The 21,508-nt window shown below is 32.5% G+C and overlaps 1 protein-coding gene across 2 annotated transcripts in view; it reads left to right on the top strand.

The window, feature by feature from the left end:
- LOC142319194 (uncharacterized protein C18orf63-like) overlaps positions 1 to 21,508 on the top strand; it is a 48,593-nt gene that overhangs the window by 21,088 nt on the left and 5,997 nt on the right. For both annotated transcript variants that reach the window (XM_075356187.1, XM_075356188.1), the window contains exons 4-7: positions 881 to 1,055; positions 8,866 to 9,016; positions 11,300 to 11,396; positions 13,101 to 13,370. In XM_075356187.1, the coding sequence (XP_075212302.1) occupies positions 881 to 1,055; positions 8,866 to 9,016; positions 11,300 to 11,396; positions 13,101 to 13,370 (693 nt within the window). The remainder of the gene's footprint in view (positions 1 to 880; positions 1,056 to 8,865; positions 9,017 to 11,299; positions 11,397 to 13,100; positions 13,371 to 21,508) is intronic.

Genomic DNA, 21,508 nt, shown 5'->3' on the forward strand with positions numbered 1-21,508 from the left:
TTTAATGTCTGACACTATTTTTTGTCATACTTTACTGAAATAGGAATGGTTTTTGTATTTACAAAATGATAGTGCTCAGAATTCACAGTTTCCATCATGAAAATTGGTTTTAAGACGCTCTAGATGTTTAAATACTAATTTGACTTTCTTTTTCAATGCCTTTTTTTGTCTAATAGCTTGTTAAACATTGGCTTTAAAACAATGAGTTGTACTTATTATTACTGTATAGCAGAATATTCTGCATATAAATATCAGTTGCAGTGTGTTGATAAATTTTCAACTCATTAGAACGTTTCAAATAATTATTTAGTACTGTGCTCAATTAGCCCTAAACATAATTATGAGAATTAATTTTCAATTACTTTTGTAAAAGTTATTATTTAAGAGCAAAGTTTATTATTAGCAAAAATGTTCTTCAGGTCATAAAATTTGCCACTTAGATGTTAAAAAGCCTTTTGGAAGACTATGACTATACATTTGCTTAGCTCTTGTAGCAGTCATTTTTTATTGCACACTGAAATAGGCTTAATAACAGTAAAAAACATTTAAAAGACTCATCTATTTTTTTTTTTTTTTTGTAATTTTATAAATAATTTAGAAATAAATACCTTTTTATGAAACATTGTGTATAAAAGTAAAAGGCAAATTAAATTTTTTAAATATTTGTTTTCAGTACCAGAATTATTATTCTGTTTTTTTACTGCCTGCTAATTGAATATATATTTACCCCCTTGTTTGAGATAGTAGTCTAAAAGCTGTTTGCAAAAATTCATTTATACACCACTTCATTGTGATCATAAATGATTTTGTTTTCATTTATATTTGTTTTATGTCTGTACATAATTGTGTAATTCAAAGAATTTACTAAATTGGATTTCAGTTTGCGAGGCCAACTTATGTTGTTAAGAATACTTATGAAGCTTGCCTTCGTTACACTATTACAGCACGCATAGCTCCTAGCTGGAATGTTGTTGAAAATTACTTTGTACAAGGACGTGATTTCATTGTGGCGAATGATCCGCTCAATGCGGTTCGCTTGGATGTTATTGTTCTTGGTAAATTTTTTTTGTAAAAAATATATTAATCTACATTTTTTCCCCTCATTTAAAAATGTTCATTGAAATTGGAGAATTATGCATGCAGTAATGCGAGTAAAGATTATTAAAATAGATTTCACAGTCAAGGATGGATGTAGCAATAGACCACACAAAGATTGATATTAGACTAACCTAACACCCTGTTTTATGAATCAAGAAACAGCTATTCATAAACGTATATCCGAATTATGGAGGAAATATTTGGAAAATTATAAATTCAACTTCTAATGAAATTAAAACTAGACTATGTTTATAATTACTATGAGAAACTTACATTATTAGTAGGTTCTGAGAGTATGAAGTAACAATGATCAATAAAGTTTTAGTTTATGGGATGGATGCAACCCCATGTAAAATTATCAGATTTGTTCCCTTTTACAATAATAATCTGTTTAATGAAGGTCTGAAAAATAGTACTAAAGAAATTATTATTAAAGAAGCTACTAAAAAGTAGCTCTAAAAGATCACATTACAGCCTTAACAATTACAGCCCACAACCAGGAAAATGATTTCTGTTACTTTTATAAAATGCTGATCAATAAAAATTTAATACAAAGATTGAAATCCATATTTTCAGAAATAGATTAGAAAAAAATATTAACACTGTTAGCTGAAATATAATTTTATTAATTTCATACTAGCTTTCAAAGCCATTCATTTTATTTTCCATTACTGAAAGAAAATATTGGAAAAAATGTGAATTACTAAAGGAATTAAAAAATTCACATCTACTTTATGAATATTGAAGATTAATTTTCATACTAACAAAATTATTTAGAATTTATGTAGATTTAATCTTAGCACAAAGAGTTCGTATAATGATAATTTATATATAAGAAAAGGTGATGTTTGTGTCATCTTATATGTTTATATAAATTATCTTTATTGCCTATGGTGATGAAGAAAATCCTTTGAAAGCTATTTTTAACATTAGTATACATAACATATTTGGTTGCTCACCCTAGAAAAAAAGAATGAAGCTAAACAATAATTAGCACCCAAAAGTAAAATAATGGTGAGCAGTATTAATCTTTGATATATAAATTAAATTTAAAGTTGCAAGGTATAATCTAAAAAGCTTGAATTAACTACATTCTTGTTCTAATGTGTACAAATTGTCAACTACTTTTCACCCAATACCTTCAATTTTTTTAAAATTTATTTATATTAATTTGTACTATTAATCACTAGAAAAAATTGACTAGCTATGGTATAAGAATTTCTCACATGTTTTGAAGAACAAGGTAGTAGTTTTCTGGAGTACATTGTAACAGGAGATAAACCAGAATATGTCACAAAACACATAAAACAAATTACAATCATTGGTGCAATAGCTCCAATATAGTTATCAGGGAAAATAGCCAAAAAAATCAACGGTCTTGTAGAAGAAGAAATTGATTTGCTTCTTGGCAACTTTTTGGATTAAGGAGGTACTTTAAATGATCTCCTAATATGTAATAGAGATATAAATGTGTTGGTTGAGAACATACATATTGTACTTAAGCTTTTCTTTATGTGAATAGCAGTAGAAGTATATATTTCTGCAGAGGAATATTAGACGGTTGTGGTTTTTGCTGTATTCACTTTGTTCTGACTAGTAAGCAACATACATATTGCAAGATACAATACATATATATATATATATATATATATATATATATATATACTGTAAAAAAACAAATTTAAAAGATGAAAACCATATATGTATATATATATATTTTTTTTTTCTAAACTCAATTCTTTTAAGAATCATATTTCTCTGTACTAATTTACAAAATTATATCTATTTGATCAATCTAAGTATAGAAAAATAAATAAAGTAGAATGACATTTACCTTATTTTATCAAATATGCAAAAATATTTTCTTGAATTTCTTCTCGCATCATCAGTTGCAATACTTTTTTTTCAAATTGTTCACATCAATTTACATATTACACATAAATATTATAAAACAATTTAAAAAAATAATAAAATATAAAATAATAATAAAAATAATGTATATTTTATATTGTAACAAAATAATAAAAATCATTTTTAAAAACCAATAAAAACTTTGTTAAAATTTCATTATTTTTAAATATTTTTTTAAAATATGAGTTATAAAAATCAATGATTCCAAGTTAAAAATTAAAATTAAATATTATTTTTTACATATTATATTTAAAAATTAAAAATTGTCAATTAATTAAAATTAAAATTAAAAAAAATAATAAATAAATAGTTTAAATAGAATAAATATATATACTTGTGGTCTAGCTAGCCAATGTTGCATTACTGTACATACTTGAAATAAAATTATGCGTTAACAATGTCTGACGTGCTGCCATCTACTGCAGCTTTTATAATCGTGTCATCCTCATACTTTGTTTGAAGGATGATCAAATTAAATCTACTTTTATATTTATATATATAGAATCTTTCTAGAATATCTAAACTCCTATAGAAATGCAGTATTAATATATATACAAACATAGTTAACAGAAAAATTACTTGCACAAAATATAATGAAAATAAAAATAAATTAAACAAAGAAATATATTTAAAACAAATTGCTACATATAATGGTTATAATGAATCTTTAGTAGATAATATATACACAAAAACAAATGGCAAAAAATAACAATAGTACATATTGATACCAATAAATAACATACAAAAAATTGACAATGTATATTTAAAATATGTATATACTGATAACATTGTTGAAAATATAATCAAGGTTTATGATCAAAATAAATTTACCATGCAATACCAGACAAATAACCATATAATAAAATATTTAAAAAAATAAACATACTGATTCACATGGTTTATACAATTTGAGTGGAATTTATAAAATAAAATGTAATGATTGTGACCATATTTATATAGGAAAAACCACTAGATCTTTCAAAACTAGATTCTCTGAATATTTTAGGTATAAAAAGGGAAAACTGGGTTTCTCTAATGTTTCTGACCATCTTATTAATTATAAACATTCAATATCTGACATTCAAACAAATTTGGAAATATTGGAAATTAAAAAATATAATATGAGTACAAATATTAGGGATTTAGACATTCTAGAAAAATTATATATATATATATATATAAATATAAAAGTAGATTTAATCTGATCAACCTTCAAACACAGTACAAGGATGACACGATTATAAAAGCTGTAGTAGATGGCAGCACTTCTTCAGACATTGTTAATGCATAATTCTATTTCTACAGTATTGTAACATTGGCTAGCTAGACCATGATGAAAGTAACAAGGTGTCACACACCCAGCGTTGCGCAGTGGCTCGTCCCAAAATCCTTTTCCCGCCATGATGTTTAAATTCGTTTATGCGGTTGGCGCACAAACAGAAGCAAGACACCAATGTGATTAAAGGCAGAATTATCAAAAATAAACAAACTTTTGAAACATAAAAGAATAAAATTTATTGACGTATATGAAAATTGGCATCGAAATGTGGATTTTTACTCTAATATTTATAAATAGGAAGTGCCATACTCACGTGTGCGTACACGCACTTCCAAATAAATATGGAGTGTAGGTTTTTTTGTTTATTTTATATAAAATTTAATTGACTGTATGTGGAGTCGAGAATTATGATCTGAATGATTAATTTTGTTTATTTCTTAACAATATAATAATTTTTCTTAATAAACAATTTACCTTGAATTAATTATTAATGTACAGAGCGGTTCAGAAAATAATTAACTTTAATTATTTTAATTCAAAATGAAAATATAATGGAAACATTTTATATGAAATAGAAAATAAAATAGTTTTCATTAACAAAAAAACCAAAACCGACTCTTGCAAATATAAATAAAAATAAAAAATGTTAACAAAGAGGACAAAACCGACTAGAGTTCGAAAGAATTCGAAAGTATCCAAAATAATACAACTACATGTCTTATTGCCAATTTTTTTTTGCATTTAAATATCAATATTTTTCCTTGACATAAAATTATTCATGAGGTATTATAAGAACATTAAATAGAAGTTGAAGTACGTTATTTAAAAAATTAGTCAATTAAATGAAATTCTATGATAACACTTCGTATATTTTCATATGTTGTAATACACATAACGGATAAAGTAAAAACTCTTAGAAAAAATTCTTAGGCAAACTTAAATAAATTAATACTTCGACTAAACCTATATTAAAAATGAAACATCAAAATACGACGGACTACGAATTACAAGATAAAAATAAACTTTCATCGTGTTCGTTAACTTCTCACTTATTAACTATCATATAACTTGTGTTTTTTCACCTTGGTAGTTTTCGAGAGCAATGAGAGAATTAACAATCAATTTCAATACTCTTAAGAATCAATAAACTTGTATAAAATATTTATTTTTATTAAGGATTATTAAAAAAAACTTTTTTATTATTTTTAATAAATATTATAACTTTATCAGTACCAAATAATACTAATTCATATTGAAAGTGAATAATCATTCATAAATATTCGATTGTTAGCTCGTTTAATCATTATCATGTATTTAAAATTTTGTAAAATTTTTGTACAACTAAAAACTTTTGTCCCAAAATCCCTTACTTATATGTTCAAATAACCCGGTAGAAAATGAGATTTTGGGACGAACGTATACGCATGCGCGCCGAATATTGTGCGCAATGCTACACCTTGTTACATTCATCATGAGCTAGACCACATGTATATTTATTCTATTTAACTATATATTTTTTAGTTTATTTTTATTTTTATTAATTGACATAATTTTGAAATATAATACATAAAAAATAATGTTTAATTTTAATTTTTAACTTTGAATCATTGATTTTTATAATTCATATTTAAAAATAATAAAAAAATTTAACAAAGTTTTTATTGTTTTTTATAAAAAGTAAAAAATAATTTTATATTTATGTGTAAGATGTAATTTGATGTGAACAATTTGAAAAAAGAAATGATTGCAACTGATGGCGCGAGAAATTCACGAAAATGTTTTTGCATATATGATAAAATAAGGTGGCATCCTACTTTATTTATTGTTCTGTACTTAGGTTGATCAAATAAATATAATTTTATATATATTTTATTAGATCAACCAAAGTACAGAATAAATAAAATAGGATGCTTACCTTATTCCACTATATATGCAGGTGTTGCATATATGATAAAATAAGGTGACATCCTACTTTATTTATTGTTCTGTACTTAGGTTGATCAAATAAATATAATTTTATATATATTTTATTAGATCAACCAAAGTACAGAATAAATAAAATAGGATGCTTACCTTATTCCACTATATATGCAGGATATCACTATAAGGAGCGCTTTCATGATTTACTCGCATCATCAGCTGCATTATATATTCATCTCAAATTACATTACAAACTCCATGAAATATAACATATGCATATATTTATTTTATTTAAAATTTAAAAACTTAATCTTTTTATTTTAAGAATTTTATTTACCTTCTACAGCTACAGAGCTCTGCTATAGCAACAGGCGAGAAAGTAAAAAGATTATTCTGGAAAAGATTCCAAATTAGACACAGATAGTGAAAGAAGAAAAAAACATGCCTAGGTAAAAATCTGCAAAAGATAGATTAATGCTATTAATTGATAAATATTGCACGAGGGGAATAAATTGCTGCTAGCCTATTGTGGCATATAGTATTTCTCTTCCCTAAAAAAACATTCCTAAAGTTTCTCTTCTTCTTGCTAGGAAATCAAACCCAAAACATGGGTAATTTCTAAGTGAGTTATCTAGTGGACTATTTGGGATTGTGATCAGTATTAGTAACACTACACCTCAAGAATAGTTTTGAACCACTACAGATAATTAGAACTGAGGTATATATTAATACAGTGATTTATATACATTTGAGGTTATACACATATAGACTACATAAGAGAGAAAATTTTACTGCAAGTCGACAAACAACTAGACTATTCCCTCGGAAAGATAGTGGTGCTGCAGTGTATGTTGAGTGTGACCGAAAATGCTTCACCCAGGACAAGGTAACCGCGACCATCCTCAAACTGAAAGATAAAGAGTCCTGGGCCTGATGGCATACCGGCTGCAGTGATTATAGGATTAGTCAAAAAAAGGCCCATGGGAAGACATTGCCAACAATGGACTTCAGAATAGGTGTTTTCAAAAGTGCTGGAAAACCATACCTCTGCTCTGGCTTCTAGTGTATGATGATGTGCTCATACACTCTACCCTTACCGATGGAAACTGAAACTGTGGCGTACGCCGATGACCTGAATACTCTTTTTTTGTAGTATATTTAATACATGCATGTATGATCCAAATTTATTAGCATATTCCAAAGCTGTTCCTGAATCCTCCATAAGGGAAATTGATCAGAAGTCCAAAGTGTCCATCAACATATTAGTCAAAGTGGTCCAAAAAAATACAAATACCACACACACAAGACTGTTGTACTTCATGCTATGGTTGATAGTAACCAAGAGAGAAGGGTTTGGTTTTCTTGCTGGATACCTGAAGAGAGTTCATATCCCAATTTTTTGAACAGTGGGATCTTTAACAGACATAATGATGTTTATTGGCCTACATAAAACCCTCTAGTTACAAGAGAAGAGATCGTCAACTAAGATTTGCTATTAACTGGCTCACAATATCAGACAATCAATTGTTACCAGTAATCTTCTAACGTGGAAATTTTATGGGAGGACAATGTCTTGAATTTTTATCAGGTATTTTGCTGAGATTTATTGAGAATGACCCATTCAGCAATAGGGTGAAATTAGTGTTTCATCAAGATACTGGCATAAAACCTAACCTAACCTTGTGAAAGTAATAGCATTAAAAAAAAGTTTATAAATGCATTTGCATTTATAGACAAATGGATTGCCACAATCGACCATATGTGTGATTACATAAGGTCAATAGATGTCCAGATTTGTCATCCATTGACTATTATTTATATCTAAGGATATTTAAATGACAAATTGTACCAAACCTGCTATGCTTCAGTAGAAGTAATGATGGTTGGAATAAAGGAAATCTTGAAAAAAATTCATCACAGTATATTGTGTAGACATGAATGTATTTACAGAAGATCATATGCTCACATTTGCAACAGTGGTAGACATTTAGAGCATTTTTTGTAAGTCCCCATGTGAATCAAAATATTTATGTCTCTTATTTATTCTTTTTACTTTTATTTATTATACTTTGACTTTTTTAATAAAATAGATGTATATATTATAATTAGTAGGGTCTATGTTTCAATTTTTACTTAATATGAATTGTCATTTTCGCTAAATTTATGGCAAAAATTTGGTTTGATAGTTTTAAGATTAAAAAACACTTTGAGTATTCAAGAGGATTATAGTTTCATTGTGATTTAAAGCAGTCAGCAAGATAAAAAAATTCTCCTCCCCCAACATCTACTAAGTAATAAATATTTTAACTTTTAATCACCTGTAAACCTGTATGGCTGGATTCAAAAAGAAATACGTAAAAGTAAAAATGCTCTGAAATGATCTATTTTATACAAAAAAATTCAATAAAAAAAGTAGGAAACACATTATTATTTTTTTATAAGATAGATATTATTTGCTGTAGCAATTTAAAGGTTAGGTTTATAAAAAATTAATGAAACCAACTTAAAATTATATTGTCTTCTCAAAAATGACATAAAAAATTGAGAACTTCCTTGAAATTAACTTTCATTAAAATGAACTTTATATATACTTTATAATATACTTGTATTTTTGTACTCAAAATATATTGTCTTTTTTAAACATGTAATTTTTTTAGGTGATCAGCTTCAGTTGGTAATGTGGCCTGCCAGAGTATGTTTATCCCCTGTAGTTTTTAATGCCTTCCATTTGACTGAAAGTCAAGAGGATCCAGAAAATCAAGTTTTAGATATAGAAGCTTATAATATTAAAGTATTTGTTTTACCAAGGTAATTTCAAACTTTTCAACTTTCTTAATTTCTTTTCTTTTCTTAACTTCTAAGTAAAGGGTATAAAATAATGATGTCCAACAAAACGTTTCCTTAAATTTGTTATTCATAAATTATAATGATTAATACTTTTCTTTATGCATCTAAAATAAATTAAAGTCAAGCTTGTAAATTCAGTAAAATTATAAATACCATTATTGATAATGTATCATACCTGTCTTCCATTATACTGTTTTTGTGCTAATTAAAACCACATCCAGGCCTAATTAATTATGAATGCACAAGCTACAGGTATACTCACTAAACAAACAAGGAGTGCAGCTTGATCTATCCTCAGATAAAGGAAACTGTTCTAGATATCTTCGGAACAGAGAGGGTGGCAGAGGGTGTCTTCCCCTACGGGGTCAGGATGTTCTAGATATCTTTAATCTCCAGAAAACCAAATGAATCAGTTAAACAGCTGCCCAGTGATTCTATAGGATATAGGTTCAAATCAAAGTAATTTTTGTTTAATTAGTTTTAAATGTCCATGTTATTGATTGAATTTTGTTTTGTTTGACACACAAATATTGAAGACCTTCCTTCAGTGCAGAAAGTCAATTACTTTCTAGCTGATATCTGTTAAATTTTAATGTGAGTGTTTCCTTTGACTCTTCCTCCAGTCATCATTTGTTGTTAGATATAATGTTGGACATTTTATTTACTACACAGCTTGCCCTGGTTAACAGATGTTATACAATAGTTATCACTTAATGCATAAACTGGAAAATTACTACGGTAATCATTAAAATAAGTTTCAGTTAGTGGTACTGGTTTAGTTTGTTTGAAACTCTGCATCTATTGGGGGAATTACTTGTTTCACAATTTAACCTCATCTGATCAATTTGGTGCAAGATGTATTGCTTGCTATTCATGTAACCTGACATACTCCAGTGCATCTGGTAGATAACTGTCATGTAACAGTTTAAAGTGTACTGCTGGCAGTAGTTTTGTTGATTATGAGACTAAAATCAATGAATTGTTTCAATTTCCTAAATCTATTGGTATATTGTCTGAATGTGAGCAACTTTATCAATGGTTCTTTCATGGTGATAGTTTTTATACTCCTACCTCAAATTATTTTTATAAATTGTGCCTATCTATTTTAAGCTAAGTGCCTATTTATTTATTTTAATACTTACATTTTGTTTTATTTCTGCTCTTTTTTATTATTAATTTTCTTTGTTTTTATTTTTTTAACTAATGGGTTTTTTATCATCTTAGTGTATTTATTCTTTCTTTCTATAGTGCCCCTTATTAACCGCTTATTATTGCTTATATTTGCTGACTGACATGATTGAAAAAAAATTGCATTTCTTACAGCTTTATTCTGTAAAATTTTAAATCTTTTATTTATTTTACTAAAGAATGGAATTTTTTTTTACAATAATAACATTTGAGTATATGGATGTTCATGAATTTAAAAAATATCCTCTTTGTCAGTAATTCATTATAAAATTCTGTAAAGTGGATATATCACGGACAATGAAATCAAGAGAAACAAAATTACATGGTTTACTCAGCATGCTGCAATATGTGAAAATTACTGATGACATGTAAAACATGCCCATGTGCACTGACAGATTAGACATCAATATAGTCTTAACTCTATAAAACATCAATAATTACCATATTTTTTCTTTTAATTTTCACTAAAAAAAAAATCAAGATTTTCAGGGATTTTTCAATACCTAACACTTAAAAAAAGCTCTTTAGTTACTGAAATATGGTTAGACTAAATTACATTGTTTAAAGGGACTGCACTATCGTAAGGATCCCCACTCCAAGACATATTGTATTATTTTATATTTTATGCAGATTTTTTTCTGTTGCTATCAGCAGCTTCATTCTAGTAGGTTTCTTTTAAGTGCAGCTAAATATGTTTTATAGAGATCGCTGTAAAACATGTTTTTCAATATTTTTATTATAGTTATTATATTAAATGAAACATCACTTTGTGTTTTAAAAATAACATCAATTTGAAGTGTGATTTTAAGTAGTATAGTGATAGACTATAGAGTGTACGCCTCATAAATATGATAAATGTAAAAAACTATATTTAAAACTTTTTTCTATTATTATTAATTTTTTAAATATTATTTTAAGTAATGAAAGACAAATATTTTTTATTGTGATATAAAATTGTCTAAATTGCAATCATTGCATTAACACCTCAGTTGATTTATTTTCTGGTTCTTTTTTATTTGTCATTAATATTAAACCCATTATTTTATATATTTTCAGTATGAAACCAGCTATGGCTACATATCTTCAAACAAAATTACCTGAAAATTCACCATTCAAAACTTACAAAGACATTAGAAGATATTGGAAAAATATAGTAAGTTTTTCTGTTTATTCTAAGGTTTATTTTTTGTTTTTTATATTGTTTCTAGCTGTGTTTCTGCATGATGGTTTTCTTTAGAAACATTTTGAAATACTTTATCCAGTTTAAATATTTCACTAAATTGTACATTATTGTTGATGCATAGATTTCTGTGCAAGAGTTTTTTTTGCAAATACTTGAGGCAATCTGTGTAACAAAATAGTTGAAATAGATTGCTACTTTTACTGGTTGTTTTATTAGTTTTTTATTAATCCCTATACAGCCTTTGATGAGCCTTGGCTTCCTCAATAGCATTTCTATAAGAAATCTTGTTTGCTATCAAACTCACCCTCCTCTCATAGCCACCCTTTGCAAGCCTTCCAGAACATATCATCCAATCACCTTTTTCTAACCCAACCCTTCCTCCTCCTGTTAAATAATTTTTCCTTCAAGATTACTTTTAACTGTTCTTGTGTGCTTCATCCTTTCAACAGGACCCAACCAGGTTATTCTTTGTGCTTTAATAAATCTCTCTGCCACAGTTCCCCCAGTTCTGTTCTGTTCTGCAGTTCCCCCAGTTCCTTATTTGAACATATCCTCTAATCATCATCCACCTTTATTGGACCATAAACTCTCCCTCAGACTTTTCTTAAAAAAATTTCAATTATCTCTCAACAGATGTCAATTCCAGGTCAATTAACTATATATAAAACTGATCTAATGCAAATGTTATGTATTCTCACTTTAACATGTCTGCTAACTAACTTTAACTTAAAAATACTTATTGCGAACATAAACTTTATTATATTCTTGCGCTCTTTGTTTTATCTCTTTGCTAATTCTTTTTTTTGCCAATTGAACTACCCCCTACATTTTAAAATTTATAAACCTCATCAAATTTTTTATTCCCAATCTCTTTTTTTCATAAAGCATTTACTACTTGAAATGATAAAAACACGTCTTTATTTAGTCTTCATTTATTGACATTCCTAATTATTTTCACTTCTCCAATTTTCCAATTAAACTCTTTTAGTGTTGCCATGTCACAAGCAATTACTATTATGTCACTCTCAAAGCCTTATTTGGCTTAGATCTAATATATTGAGAAATATATTTTTATTAGTATATTTACTTTGACTAATGCTCATTGCAACATAAATGTAGAAAATTATCTGTGGTTTTCATTATTATAATTTACCATTTTCCACACAATAAATATACTGTTTAATTACTGATTTATCAAATGTATAAATTTTGTAGGTATATATATATATATATATATATATAGCAGTATAAGCAATGTTTTTCAGGTTAGAATTGTACATATTCATTGATTAATTGTAATCTTACTTTTATCAAAATATATTCCATCATAATCACCACTCTATTATCTGGTAAGGTTAAGATTCATTACAACAATCTGAATACAAAATTGTTTCAAACAATTGTAATTGATGATTAATTTTCTTAAAGATCTAATTATTTATAAAACTGATTAAGAGGGATTAAGTTGGTGGTTAAATTACTTCATCTTACCAGCAATACATATTTTACTTTTAGGTTCTACATTAATGCATAATTGTTTTAAGTATTACATTAATTTAATTCAAATAAATATATCCTTTGAAGATTATAATTGTTTAAAGTATAGAAAATATTTAAATAATTAATAGTTTCTTATTTACCTTTTAATGCTAACTTTCTTTGTTTATTTTGTAGTATGGTTTTCGTCTGCCTGAAAATGGTGAACAAGAACAAAAAATAATTTATGTTACAATTAAATTTAATAAACTACAACCAGGATTGACTTATCCAATTGTTTGCTTACGCTCCTGTCCATTAATTACAATAAAGCCTAGAAATGAATCAGATATTCTCATGGGACTTTTGTTGGATCTCACTGTAAAAATGCCTAATATATGTGGTTTTCCTTTGGCTTCCAATGCTTACATTGGTATAGCAGTTAACAAACTTTTCCCATCATCATTGGTATGTTTTTTGTTTTTGTTTTTTTATTATTTCTATTACTTTTATTAATAAGGTACTAAAATTAGTTCTGTTGTATGTTCTTTTATAAGTTCTGTTGTTCTGTTGTATGTTCTCTTGTTGTAGTTATAATTACATTATAAAAGAATCTATACTATTTTATAACAGGAAGATAGTTTTTGTTTGTTCAGGATAAACAAAAAAAAAACTGCTCGATCAGTCACAACCAAATTTTTACCCATATTTCTCGGAATAACTGAGAACATTTTTAGATATATTTCATCTCAAAAAATTAAAAAAAATATATATTTATGTGATAGAGGAGATTTACCGGTTGAAGCACAAACTTTAATGAATTGAATTAATTAACTTCAAACAGTGTTTGAACTGAATGATTCGAATCAATCGAATGAATAATGTTACATAATAATAGAATTAAATTTATATTAAATAAAGTAATCTATCTATACTATTATATAAAGCAGAAGAGAGTTTTTATTTGTTCGGGATAAACAAAAAAACTACTCGCTCAATCGCAGCCAAATTTTTACTCATGTTTCTTGGCAAAACCAAGAAGGTTTTTAAATCTTCTCAAAAAATTAAAAAAAAAATATATATATACATGTAGCATTGGAGATTGGCCATTTCAAGAACAAACTTTAATGGATTATGAACTGTGAGAATCTATCACTGTGTGAGCTGAGTTTGAATGATTATTATGAATATCTAAAAACAGATTTCTAGATTTTTTGAAATTCTGAGTTTCCATGGGTTAAAATAGATTTTTGAATTTTTTTTAAAACACTGCTATTTTTTTAACTCTTGGTAACAAATGAAGAAATCAGCCTGATTTTTATTGAGCATAATCTTCATAGCAATAAATCAATTTCTAAATTTTTGAAATTCGACCTTGAAAGGGTGTGAAGAAAATTAAAAAAAAAATGTTAACAATGATTTTAAATTTTTCCAATCCTGACTGTAGTAAATGAGATATTCAGTAGATTTGGGCTTGCAAATACTCTTCAGATTAGTATTTAAAATCCATTTTTGTTTTTTTTAATTTTGTTTTTTTTTAAAGAGGTGTGAAGGTGCTGTGCTCAACCAACACAACCACTGCCACCATTACTGTATGTGTGACTGATTGCACCTGCCCACAGTTACTTGACTAAAAAGAATAAGTAAAAAATATTGAGCACTACGGGATATGCAAGTAACCATACAGAACGGGCGAAGCTGCAACAGGGAGCTAGTATATATATACATATATACATATATACATATATACATATATATATATATATATATATATATATATATATATATATATATGCAGTGATTCTAAATTGCATGACAATCTCTCGGAAGATGATTCTATACCCAAAAATAAGAAAAAAGTAAATAATAAACAATCAGAAAACGGTTCAGTAGCGAGTTATGGCTCATGAAACATTTAACCCTGCTTTATGCCTCTCTGTGAAATTAAACTAAACATTCACTTTATAGAAAATTTAATTCTGAACATTGATGTAAATAATATCTATTAAAATTAAACAAAATTTGAGTTTAATTTTAATAAAAAAAAAAAAAAATACAAACTGGATCAGAAAAGTGATACAATTTTAAACAAAACAATTTACATACAAACGCTAAAAATTATAAAAATAAATTTGAAACACATCCTTGTATTATATATAAAAAAAGTTTGATTTTTCATAGGTTGGCAATACCAGTTGATCAAAAATTAAGCTTAGTGTCTAGCATTTGAATATTCATTTGAGTAGTGTTTGTGCTGTTATTGTTCTGTCAGCCATTCACAATGGGTGATATTACAAATTTGTTTTTATTGGGAGAATTGACAGACATGTTGTTAATTTATGATAAAATAAATAAAAATGGATTGGCTAAAAAATGTGAACATCTTACTGATTTCCTAAGTAATATTAATAATTACTAATGAATCCTTACAAGAAATGACATTGTAAATTAACTAAATACTCACACTTGGGCAGAAGAAAATTCCCATGAGACTATATTTTTCTGTTTAGCCTCCAGAACCACCATAAGATAATTACTTCAGAGGATGAATAAGGATGATATGTATGAATGTGAATGAAGTGTAGGCTTGTACAGTCTTAGGTCCACCACTCCTGAGAAGTGTGGTTAATTGAAATCCAACCTCCAAAGAATTCCCGTATCCACAATCTAGTATTCAAATCTGTATAAAAATAACTGCCTTTACTAGAATTGAATCTTAGAACTGACCCCGTAGGGGAAGACACCCTCCATGTGGGAGTTTTGGTTGCCACACCACCTCCTCTGTACCTAGCCCTTATGGGCTTTTCCAGAAGTCACCTTCAAAACCCAGCAAAAGGCACCTCTCAGCCTTGTTCTTGCCAGGATGCCACTGATGCGAATACCACATGTGATATTACCATCGGTGTACTACTAGAAATGAATTCGTTAAAATAAAACACATCTATGTCGAGTCTTTAACAAGACTGAGCGACATGAAGGAACTGAAATTAAAAATGCAACTACATAAACTTAGAAGTTTAGTTCAACATGCTACAAATCATTTCCAATGCTCTTTGTCATTTAATGTGTGGTGTGGTCTTCTTGGTGATTTTTTTGAGTTTTGATCTTTGTTTATATGAACTTTTTTTCTTATATTTGGCTGTGGAATGACCTCCCGAAAGATTGCTGAAAGATTGTGTGTGTGTGTGTGTGTGTGTGTGTGTGTCTCTTTTCCTTTTTAGACAAGACTGCCTGCCAAGCATTTTCTCGTTTCTTTTCGGTGTTCTGGACTGTCGTTTTCTGCAGCGGGCTGGGTTTTACGTCCTTCCTTTTCTTCACTTTATTATCAGTGTCTGGAGAAGTTCTTTCTTTTCTCTTCCCAGACGCAGTAAGACTCTTTCCGTTGTCTTCCGAAACTAATCCTCCATTAGCATCGGCTCCGGTTATCTTTGTCAACTGGGTCACATCACTGCTTTGGCATTTTTGCTCTGGCATGGCACGCGGAGATGTTTGGGTAGTTGAAACCATCATCTGCGGTGCTTTGCTGGCTAACTTATATGCCGTAGCAATGGACTTAACCAGTTTTCTGATTTCATGATGCACGTTCTTCTTGTCTTCAATGAAATCAACAAGCTTCTCGATTTTGCCACCGAGCCGCTCCATCGGCGACTGTTGGCCAGTGACGGTCGGTAGTGAATTGATTCTCCCTCTTGGAATAACGGCGGGTGCGATGGGTTTTTCACCCACTGGATGAGCGTCACCCGACTCTCCTTCCACTTCCATTGACACGGTTGTTGTACTCCCTGTAACATTTCCTGACAGCAAAGCCATGGGGTCTACTTTGCTGTGCAAACCAGCATCATCTAATTTTTGTCTGTTTTCGAAATTCTGCATACTTTAGTTTTAGTTTTACCAGCGCATCGTACGGAGAGGAGCGGGTTGTCGTAACTAGGAACGGGTGTACCCTCGGAGATAATACTCCTACCCCAGTTCCCTGAGGCCCAGTCGACACTTAGCCAGTCCCGGAATTCACGGACGGACTGGACTCACTCGGTGCGGTGAAGATTCCGATCTCTAACACTCACTGCGTATTTCCTGATCAAGGCCCGAAGTGGCTGGCTCCAGATCTACTGCTATAACTTACACGTCGGCAGAGCAAGCTCACATCAGTCAAAAACTTGCATCGACAACAGACATCGACACAGTCACGAACACTCCCAGTGTGTTATAACAGCGAACAATCTTCTTCTTGGCAGGTCAGATGTTATGACCAACCCATTGTTGGGGAGTTTTGTACACGGGAGCTATTTTATTTCACCCCAACCCTATGCCCCCTAAGGGGCAGGGAGGGCTTCTCCAATCCACACGTGGAGACGCGCCTGTTAACAGTTTCTCCTCTGTGTGTGTGTGTGTGTGTGTGTGTGTGTGTGTGTGTGTGTGTGTGTGTGTGTGTGTGTGTGTTTTATAGCGAAGGAAATTCCTTTACGAATCTCTGGCTTAGATGTTTTGCCTGGTATGTCGGACTCAAACATTAACTTAAAGGTGACTTGTTAATGCTAATACCGACTAAAACCTCCGCTATCCTCTGAGCTCTGATCCCCCACGGTATCCGCCGTTAGGCATTACTTCGCGGGGGGGGGGGAAGGATTTAGCTACTGCTCTTCCTTCTGGTAGCTAAGATGTTATTACTTCTTTCTTCTAGATGTTGTGGTCCTTTGCTCTTTTTCTTTCGATGGAACGCAGGTCTGTAAGGACGTCTGTTGCAAACGTGCTTATTGCGTTCCATGCGGCTTTTGACGACAACATTGCTTCTATTAGTGTCTCAGGTTGGATACTTTGATGTAAGATGTTTTCGAGTTGATCACGCTGTGGGCAAAATCGTGGGCACACAAAGAAAACATGCTCTGCATCTTCATTGACTCCTGGGCAGGACGGGCACTCTGGAGAATTATCGTGCTTGAAGCGGTGTAAGTATTCTCGAAAGCAGCCATGTCCTGATAGCATCTGCGTTAGATAGTAGTTGACCTCACCGTGATTACGATTCAGCCAAAAGTCAATCCGTGGTATGAGACGGTGTGTCCACCTGCCTTTTACGGCAACATCCCACTGTAGCTGCCAACGTGCGATGCTTTTCTGTCGCTCTTCTGTCTTGAGTTCTTCAGCACTCAGTAAGGTTGACGTCTTTCGATGGTAAAGGTTGCGTCGTTCTTCAGCTAGAACTCTAAGAGGCAGAGTTCCGGAAATGACACAAACTGCTTCCTCAGACACTGTGCGGAAAGCGCTTGCGACTCGTAATGCACTCATACGATATATCGGTCCCGCCTTTCTCCACAAATCTTGCGTCTCTAGTGCGTCAGCCCAAATAGATATTCCGTAAGTGAGCACCGATGTTACTACTGATGACAATAGTAGCCTTCTGCTCTGCTTTGGGCCTCCGACGTTCGGCATCAATCGTGCGAGACTAGCTCTCACTACTGACGCTTTCGTACAGACGTGTTCTACTTGCTGCTTGAAGTTGAGTCGGGCATCAAGCATCACTCCCAGATATCGTATATGAGGTTTTGATGTAATTTCTTGGTCACCGACTTTTAGCTTAATTGTTTCAACTTCTTTTCGGCTGGTAATAAGCACTGCTTCGGTCTTCTGCTTGGCCAGTTGAAGGTTAACTGTATCCATCCACTGGTTGATCTTCTCAAAAGTAATGTCAAACAGATGTTGAATCTCGTCGAGGTGTTTGGCGACGATCACTGCGGCAACATCATCCGCATACGCTACCAGTTTGACACATCTTGGAAACTTCAATCTCAGGAGCCCGTCATACATGATATTCCACAGAAGTGGACCGAGAACAGAGCCCTGTGGCACACCACCGGTTATATCATACTCTTTCGGACCATTCTTTGTATCGTACTTCAGCACTCTATCTGTAAAATAGCTAATCACTAGTCTGCGAAGATATACTGGCACGTTTTTCTCGTCGAGAGCTTGCATGATGCAGTCCCAATTAGCGGAATTGAAAGCATTTCTGATGTCTAAGGCAGCAACCAGGCAGTACTTCTTCGTTCCACCCTTCCATCTAGTTCCTGCGATCGCCTCCTTGGCCGTATTGACAACCAGGTTGATCGCGTCCAGGGTTGATCGTCCTTTCCGGAATCCATACTGGTTGTCTGCCAGGAGTGGGTCAACCACTGCATCTATTCGCTGATGGATGATACGCTCAAATATCTTACCCGCCGTATCTAGCATGCAGAGTGGTATGTAAGATGACGGTTCTTCTGGCGGTTTCTTCCCTTTAGGTAACAGTACTAACCGTTGCTGTTTCCACTTACGAGGAAAAGTCCCCTCCTTGAGGCATGCGTTGTACGCGTCTAGAAATAATGCTAGTGCTGCCTTTATGATGGTTTTCAAGGCTATATTCGGGATTCCGTCCAATCCCGGCGCTTTATTATTTCCTACACGATTACAGGCCTCCAGCAACTCTTCTTCAGTGACAGGTGGAATGTCGTCTAGTTCGCCTGGCGTTAACTGATAATCGAGACTGTGTTGCTGTGGAAACAGCTTAGTGACGATTTTCTGAAGGGGCTGAGGACACGTAGGTGACGGCATTTGTTGTTTCTTCAGGTGGGTCATGACCACTTTATAAGGCCTGCCCCACACGTCTTTGTCCACCTCGTATATGAGCTCTTTCCAGCATCTTCCTTTGCTCTCTTTTATGGCCTTATTGAGTTCACGACGAGCTTTTTTATACTCTGCAATCAGCACTGCAGAGTTGGGTCGTTGATAGCCACGCTGAGATAATCTTCTTTTTCTATGACACTCTTTACGAAGGTTGCTGATGTGATCGTTCCACCAGTGTACCGCAGGTCTTGAATTGATAACACGTTTGCGAGGCATACTGGCATCACAAGCTTGTGTTACTCGCATCATCAGGGCCTTAGTATGTTCTTCTGCACATCCAGTCTCTATCGGATCACTATCGAGGGCTGTTATCAATACTTCTGGGTCTAGGGATTTCACCTTCCAACCAACGATGTTAGATGGCTTGTTAGGCCCTCTGAGTTTCTGGTCGTTAGACGTTTCCCAGAGTATAGCATGATGGTCACTGGCAGTGTAGATGTCTAGTACCTTCCAGTTGGAGTTACCTTTAGCAAGGCTGGCACTGACAAAAGTGAGGTCTACAATCGAGCTTGCGTCACCTTTGGTGTAGGTCGGCCTGTCACCACTGTTGAGCAAGACTACATCAAGTGTAGAAAAAGCTTCTAGTAGTTCTCTTCCTCGTGCATTAGTCTGCCTACTACCCCAGTCGACTGCCCAGGCGTTGAAGTCCCCGGCTATCGCCACTGGATGATGTTGCTTCGCGTCTTCGGTCAGGCGATCCAAGAAGTCAGTAAATTCAGCAATGGAGAGGCTAGGTGGTGCGTAGCAGCTGTAGAAGCGGATGCCATCTATTGATGCTGCTACGAAGCCGGCGCTGCCATTGTTGTCTACATTCTGGAAGGAGAGTTTACCACAGGACCAAATGACAGCTTTAGCGGTGATGTCTGTCTCCCATGGTTGCCCGGTGAGATGTTTATATGGCTCCGATAGAAACACAAGATCAACCTTCAATTCTCGTACTGTCTGCATGAGCAAATCATGCGCAGCTTCACAGTGATTAATGTTGAGCTGCAGTATCTTCATGTTCGTTTATTTGTCAGCTTCTGGAGTGCTTCCTGGAAGACCGGGCACCGACCAGCGCCAGACCGGTGAGCAGTATCCTGAGAACCAGGTTTTTCCGCACATAAAACACATTTCACCTTATTTGGGCATTGAGCAGCTTGATGACCTGTTTGCCCACATTTGACGCAAAGCCCAGATCGGTTGACCTCGCTTTTACATTGAACAGTAGTGTGTCCAAAGTGCCAGCACTTATAGCATCGTAATGGAGTCTTCACTGTTCTGATACGGCAATTCACCCAGCCAATTCGTATCTTGCCTCTCTCTCCGAGTATCTTCTGCGCTGATGCTGCTGGTAATCGTACCAAAGCGGTCTGTAGGCCGGACGAATTTTAATGACCTCTCCAGGTATTTCGTAGTCATCGCCAGCTGCCTCCTGTAAGGCCTTCTGGACATCGTTCTTGGTTGTTTCGTCGTCAATGTCCCGGATTTCGAGCTGTTCCTCTGGACCTTTACAGATGACGTCGGCTTCTTCTTTCAGGATGCTCTTTATTGTCTTCATTAGAGCTTGTCTTTTGTCTGTGCTCTTCCTGGAGAGCGTAATGAGCATGTTTCCATCATTCGTCTTTTGGACCTTGTCAACTACGTCCCGGGCCTGCTCTTGTGGAACGTCATTTTTAATCCGACGCAGTATCTCAGCATATTTCGCCTTCTCAACAGGTCGGATAATCAAGGCGTCCGGCCTGGTGAATTTTCGCGGTTTTTCCGCTTAGGCTCCGGCCGAGATTTGTGCGCCGGTTCTTTTGGTAACCGCTCTTTGGCTTGCTTCCTCTTTTCCTTTTTAGACAAGACTGCCTGCCAAGCATTTTCTCGTTTCTTTTCGGTGTTCTGGACTGTCGTTTTCTGCAGCGGGCTGGGTTTTACGTCCTTCCTTTTCTTGACTTTATTATCAGTGTCTGGAGAAGTTCTTT

The sequence above is a fragment of the Lycorma delicatula genome, chromosome 2 (genome assembly GCF_047948215.1).
Source record: "Lycorma delicatula isolate Av1 chromosome 2, ASM4794821v1, whole genome shotgun sequence".
In the NCBI taxonomy this organism is placed as follows: Eukaryota; Metazoa; Arthropoda; class Insecta; order Hemiptera; family Fulgoridae; genus Lycorma; species Lycorma delicatula.